The following is a 6784-nucleotide window of genomic DNA, read 5'->3' as shown; positions in this document are numbered from 1 at the left end:
ATTTGACGTTTGAGCTACGGAATTGACAGTTGAAATCCACTGGATTTCATCTGTCAATTGCATAGCTCAAACGTCTAATAAAATCTCATCTGAAATCCATTGGATTTCATTTGACGTTTAACCTATGGATTTGACAGATGAAATCAAGTGGATTTCGTAAATGTAAACATAGCATTACGGTCTACAAATCTTTGGCATCTCTGCTTGTATTGGATATTTTGACATTTCACGTGTGTGGCATCGATGTTTGTTTTTCATGTTTTGACGTACATTTCACGATACATACATACATATCAGCGTTTTCACCCAAAATTTTTAAACGTGCTTCCACAACCTCTTTAAAATGTCTAAAAAAGATAAAAAACTTAAGAAAGCTAAACAAAATCAAGACTCTGATGATCAACAACAGACAAACGAAACACAACAGCAGGGAAATGATTCGGAATTTCCGACAGATTGGGATGTGGAAGTTTACCGCCGAGAATATGAAAGTGAAGAGCATTGGTTATTGAGGAAACGCTTTATGGAAGTTCACAAAGACAAGTTTCCCGAGGATAAGCTAGTATGTTTGGCCCAGGTTTTTACAAATATGGAATTTATGGGTTGTAAATATCCCTCCGAGACTATGGTTATGGTGGCAGAACTATCTAAGGAAGTGGCTAAAGAATTCCGTGCAGGCAGAGCTAATCGTTTGAAAAGAACGTTTGTCGCGGCCTCCGACGCGGCCGAAGCTAGGGCTAAAGGTAGACGTAAAAACAATTAACAAAGCTATTCAATTTTTATGTTTATTTTTAAGTACAAATAAGTGAGTAGTAGTTATCCGAGTTCTATAAATGGATATATCTAACGATTGATGTTTGCGTATGTTTCTCTTGACGTTAATGTTTTAGGACGCAGATCAACGCAGCAAACAAACGAAGGACAAACTACACAACATGGTCAAAAGAGGAAACATTTTGATATAGGAGGCAATGACGAAGCACAACCACCAACTAAAAAGACACCACAAGTTGATCTTTTTGCCGGTTTAAAACACAATAATTTTATTTTGTTTTTAAATGGCGGGCGACAATGTCTGCAAATCTCTGCTCAACGTAGTGGCTTTCCGTATGAGGAGAAAGAAGTTCCAGAAAAAAATGTCAAGTATGAAAAACCTGAAAATTTATGGTCTGCTACAGAACCTGCAAGAAGCTGCTAATTTTTCTACGATAACATTTTTTCCTTTATTCTATCGAGAAAAATAGTAAAAGTCCGTAGATTCTTGCAGTTCTGGAACAGACCAATAGCTAAATATTCTAGTTTTAGTTTTATTTCATTAAAATTTGTTATCGTGTTTTAGGAAAGTGGAAATACGTCTTGGCAATAAACTTGTGGCTTCTGCAACGGGAGAAAATGTAAAGCTAGCCAAGGCAAATGCTTTTACCAAAGCTTTAGAGAAACTTCAAAGTGAATGTTATAGCATAAAGGTAAGCACATACAAGAGAAGAAAATTTTGAGGGCATACCTTGGCAGATACTTCAAAAGAATAATAATTATTACCAGGGATATAGGGAAAATATCTATCTTAATTTCTACGTATGTTTTTTGTGTAGTTTTGCCGTATTTGAGTATCTTTTCTAGATCAGATACTCCATTAATGCTTACTAGAGAAGGACACGTCCAGGAGCATCAACCATAAGCTAGGAGAACCATACTAACCATGGACCCTTCACCTCTTCTGCCAACCACCACAAGAATAAGGTGAGGGAATGTACAAATGCTGACCAAAAGAGTAAGGTATTATCCATGATGTCTCACTGAGGGTAAAGTCAATGGCAGTCTATTTCTGCTGATCAATGACCATCTGAGAGACGAAGAAGAACCATTCGGAAGGGCGAAGAACCATCCAAATATACAATGTTTGGTAGCGCCTCTCTCAAATGACGGGAGTCAAGCTGCACGCATTCTGACAATACTCATTAGACAAAAACCTCCACCGCCAGGAAATTGTTCAATCACAGCCTGGAGCACAGTGGTCTAGTCATTGTCGACATCATTCTCGAGGGTATAATGCGCGGAACGGACAAAGAAGAACAGCCGCTTTTCTGTTCCGTTTACCAGATCCGCATCCACCACATGTTAACATCGGCGAGATGTAAAGGATGTTTCGAATGGGGCCATTTCCAAGGCTGCCAACTTTGTCGTCCGTTTCTCCTCAACAACAACAAACGAATCACCTCGTACTCTATAGTTCTAATATTGGCTGACTTCCGAAACGACAGTTGCTTTGTCAATGTCTAAAGTATTGTGTCTTAAAACGCCGTAATACTAAACAAATGCGAAGCTTTGTATTTCAAAACGTCACAGTTGCGCATTGCAACGCAGTTAAAAATATGATGTTTTCGCAGTTACATTTTCGAGTAACAATTCATGAGTATGCAACTGAAATATTTTGACAAACTCTAAAAGTTGCAAAACAACTGACGTTTCTGAAGTCAGCCATTTTGTGTGGGTTCGTTTTGACATAATGAACAAGCGGACCTCTGGCTTAACGTTCAGCAGTCGGTATTTTCAACCGAAAAAGGGTGCCATCCACCATGGAACTTGATCTTATTACTTCTGAATGTAAAATCTCGTCTTAAGTCAATTATTTCCCAAATTGAAGAAAGATTGCTTCGAAGACCCATATCGACTGTTGGAATTCTAACGGATGCGTCTGGGCATGAGAACTTTCATAATGTTTAGGTTGACTTAGCCAGCATGGACTGACATTTTCCTTATATCTATCTCCACGAATACTATTAACATTTGGTGGAGAGTATTGCCCTTAATGAAGACAGAAACGATACATTAGATGACTGGGCGACTAATGACATTTCATGGTCTCCTCCATGTGCATTTTGGCCAGAAAATGTCAGCTAATTTTCTACGTCTTTTGCTGTAGACTAACCCAGCAATCTTCGCTTACAAAATTCAATATCAAGCTCTATGATGGTTGTTTCTGTAGGAGCGTTGTTGCAGTAACAACATAGATGCAATCAAAATTGTGCTGTTTCCTTAAAACATTCCAAAACATTAACCAACAATATGAATCTTTTATATATTTCCAGCAAAATCCCAATCGAAAAACTATCAAAATCGAAAAGAACAACAACAAAGCTGTTTGCGAAGTTATAAAAAGTGAAGTGGATGCAGCATCTGAAGATAAAAAGTTGGACGATAACAATAAAGGTTTTAGAATGATGAAAATGATGGGTTGGTCCGGTGGCGGTTTAGGTTCCAAACAACAAGGACGTGAAGATCCTGTGAGGTAGCTACATGGATAAAATTTGACATGTATTGCATGTTTCAAAATCATATTCTTTTATTTTGTAGTTACTTATTGAAAAGTAATCGCTCGGGTTTGGGAAAGGATGATTGTAAAATGGATAAACAATATTTTAAAAATATATTGAGAAACTATGTTGAATCTGAGGATATAAGAGAGCTGCAGTTTGAACCAACCTTTACCAAGGAAGAAAGGGCCTTGCTTCATGAGTACGTTTATTTTTATACAAAGATTTCTAAATATAATCATAAACTATTATTGCCGTCTCTTTTTTAGAATTGCGAAAAACTTCAATCTAAGATCTTCAAGTTATGGCCAGGGAGAACAACGACGTTTGATTATTACCAAGAAGACCATTACCGATCGGCAGATACTGCACGAGGTGCTTATAAATAAAAATCCACGTTTTCTTGACAGGTATTTAATTCAAGTGCCACAATCTAAAAGCGAGCTATATCCCAATCATACCGAGACATTGACCTTGTAGTATCCAAAAACACATTGCTGACGAAGATGTAAATGTTTTAGAATTTAAGATATATTGCTGCGTTAATAAAAGATTTGTCATAGCTACAATATATAGGAAGTTGTAAGAATTAAATTGTAAGCCAGATTTCAAATAAACATTTGAATACATTACTGATTTGTGTCACAATCGTCTTTATTTATATGTATAGTTATATGATGTTTGCAAAAAGCATTTTCAACAATGCTATATACAAAATTTATTTCCAAAAAAAAAACTAGCTACATTTTATTTTTTTACTGCACCCAAACGGCTGGGATCCTGACTGGGATAATGCACTTGTCCTGGTGCACCACCTGCTGGTGGTGGTATGGAATCCAATGAACTTGATGCAGCCGCGGCAGCTGCTGCAGACGTTGAAGCCATTGGCATTGAATATGGTGCAGCGTAGGCCTGAGAGTACAACTGCTGATATGATGAGGCGGGTATTAGAGATGGTGGTATTTGATGCAATTTCATGCCAGGAGGTAGTACAGTGACTTGTTCTTGTTGTAAATTAAAGAAATCATTTGGATTTGTTGCTGTGGCGGGTGCAATAGCATTCAGTTCAAAACGACGATCGGTCTTAGCAGCACCTTGCTTAGCTTGGGAATGGGCCCATTTAATTGTGGCCTTTTTACCTTGTAGTATTAACTTATTGAAACTTTTTTCTGCAGCCAATTCAGCAGCGGAACGTTTTGTGTATTGGACAAAAGCACACTGCTGGCGTGGAACTAAAGCTATTGAACGAATTTCACCAAATTGATAGAAATGATCTCTCAACTCAGGTTCAGTAATATCTTCTGGCAAATTACCCACATACAATGTGGTAATATTGCGATCTTCTGGCGGTTCCAATGTGGGCAAAGAGGCGGCTCTCTTCATTATTTTCTCAGCCACTGGATCATTGCGACCATAATAACGATCCTTGATATTTTGTTCACACAGAGGATCATCTGGCTCATTAGGCTTGTCATGCCGATATGGACACTCTTCACCCCTTTTACACTCACCCTTAACCCAAAATGAGCAAATATGGGGTCTGTTCCGTTTGTAATATGGAGCAGTACGTGCCAACTTTGAAAGCATATCGCTAGCAGCTAAAGATTTACCAACTTTTCCTGCCGCCTCAGTACCATCTCCATCTTGAAGCTCACGATCGATATTTTGTATATAATATTCTTTATTAACATCACTTTGTGGTAAATTATCTGCAACCTTTAGAGCAGCATCTCTCACTTGAATCGGTAAGCCATATTCCAAATCAAGGAGACAGGTTTGGCAAACATTTTTCAGCCGGGCACATGTTTGACAGATTTCAGTTTTCTTGAAACGCATTCTAGCTCCTGGACACCATCGAAATATGGTAAATGGACGCGTACAGATCTTGCATTCTTTGCCAAAGCGTTCTTTTATCATTCGAACATATGGATTATCGCCCAAGCAGGTCTGACACAATATGGGGAACTCAGCATCTTCCCAATTCTGTCGATTGTAGGTATTGGTTGTCTTGGACATAGACATCTTTGCTTAGAGTGTATGCTAGCAGGAGTTTTCTTATTTATTTAATGAAATTTTATAACTTTTTTCCACCCATAAAGTATATACAAAATGAAAAAGAAAACTATGCCACACAAAGACTACGCGTACTCGTGAAATGAGATAAATGACATTTAGCCAATTTTTAATTTGGGGTTGCCAGACTTCTGCTAATATTTAATGACATATATCAGAAGTAATACCCCGGTTACACTTAACCGGATTGACCCAGTGGGTTTGGATATCAAATGTCAATTCCATAGCACAAACGTCCAATAATAAATAGAGAAATGGGGCTAACACTAATGTATACGCAACATATGGGCAGGCTTCTGAAGCACTCGCCTATATTTATGGATAACTGCTGCTATATTTGACTCCTGTGTATATCGAATCAATCTTTGAAGTCTATAGACTTCAAATCCATTGAGTACTTGCCGAAAAAATTCGACAGAAAGTTAAATAGAGGCCTATTTTATGCCAAAATTACACGAAAGCGGTTCCACGGGTCCAACGAGGGAAATATCGCCGGATTACACTAGAAGACTCGTTGATTTGTTGTTTGGAGGCTCGAATGTAATAAAAAGAAATTCAAAAGCCAAAATATCCCTTTATTTCGTTAAAGAAATAAGAAAATTCTTGCGTTTAGCAAAAGTGTACACTTTATTTTGACGTGTCAAATTTTGGGTTTTTTTTTTGTAATCTTCATTTATTCCCTAAAGTCCAATTTACATATGCACATTAAATTATTTCGTTTTACGAAATTCTAGAATCAAATGAAGTGTATTTACATCTGTTTTTTTGCGTCATTTGCTTACGCACACAATCGCACATACACACTTATACAATAACACAAACACACGCATACAATAGCTTCGTTTCCGTACTTTTTAATAGTAAAACTCGTAAAAGAGAGAAAGAGAAAAAATTGTTGTCACAAAAAAGTTTCTTCAAAAAGTTCGGGAACGGAGAAATGGAAAATACGTCAAAAAACTGGAACAAATGTCAAAGTCGGCGTATCAGCCAATCAGACGCCGGCAACCATGTTACTATTTTTTTACTCGCCCAAATTTGTCGTGTAAAAAGTTTTTAAAGAGAGCGTCATTCAGCGCCATTTTTGTTTAAAGAGAAGTAAACATTTTACAACTTTTTTGTGTACGGGAACGCTTTTTCGAGTAAAATGTGTAAAAGTCGTAAAAATTGTAAAAACTTTTTAGTTCTGGAACACAGCTAAATATTTTTTCAGAGAAATAGGAATTTCACATCACAAATGTGTATCCATGATACAATGATACAAGGTAACCTCACGCTCGCTGCTCACAGAGTTGTATTCACATTGCCGCCCCTTCATTGACAAAGTGATTTTGACAAACTTTATATGTATATGTTGAAACATACATTTATGTGTCAGTTATAGTTACTTTTTGAAATTT

The 6784-nt window shown here is 37.2% G+C and overlaps 2 protein-coding genes across 2 annotated transcripts; one reads left to right on the top strand and one right to left on the bottom strand.

The window, feature by feature from the left end:
- Nucleotides 1–263: 263 nt before the first annotated feature.
- Nucleotides 264–3946, top strand: LOC141388698 (uncharacterized). The gene is made up of 6 exons (XM_073958865.1): nt 264–743; nt 891–1143; nt 1340–1466; nt 3090–3289; nt 3355–3516; nt 3584–3946. Exons 1-6 carry the CDS (start codon nt 344–346, stop codon nt 3792–3794), a joined length of 1353 nt encoding a protein of 450 aa, XP_073814966.1. The 5' UTR covers nt 264–343; the 3' UTR covers nt 3795–3946.
- A 4-nt stretch (nt 3947–3950) lies between these two features.
- LOC141388699 (pre-mRNA-splicing factor RBM22) lies at nt 3951–5481 on the bottom strand. Its single transcript, XM_073958866.1, has one exon. The coding sequence runs from the start codon at nt 5334–5336 to the stop codon at nt 4062–4064; it is 1275 nt and encodes a 424-aa protein (XP_073814967.1). The 5' UTR covers nt 5337–5481; the 3' UTR covers nt 3951–4061.
- Nucleotides 5482–6784: the final 1303 nt, after the last annotated feature.

Source organism: Musca autumnalis, unplaced genomic scaffold (genome assembly GCF_047663935.1).
Source record: "Musca autumnalis isolate F117 unplaced genomic scaffold, ASM4766393v1 scaffold_1, whole genome shotgun sequence".
Lineage (NCBI taxonomy): Eukaryota > Metazoa > Arthropoda > Insecta > Diptera > Muscidae > Musca > Musca autumnalis.
Note: the sequence above shows the minus strand (reverse complement) of the source record. Positions and strands in the feature narration are given on the sequence as shown.

Bases quoted from the DNA above. Each gene is read 5' to 3' on its own strand.
- LOC141388699 (XM_073958866.1), bottom strand. From the start codon at position 5,336: ATGTCTATGTCCAAGACAACCAATACCTACAATCGACAGAATTGGGAA.
- LOC141388698 (XM_073958865.1), top strand. From the start codon at position 344: ATGTCTAAAAAAGATAAAAAACTTAAGAAAGCTAAACAAAATCAAGAC. The intron at 1,144-1,339 runs GTATGAAAAACC...ATCGTGTTTTAG, and splicing joins GTTCCAGAAAAAAATGTCAA to GAAAGTGGAAATACGTCTTG. The intron at 3,517-3,583 runs GTACGTTTATTT...TCTCTTTTTTAG, and splicing joins GAAAGGGCCTTGCTTCATGA to AATTGCGAAAAACTTCAATC.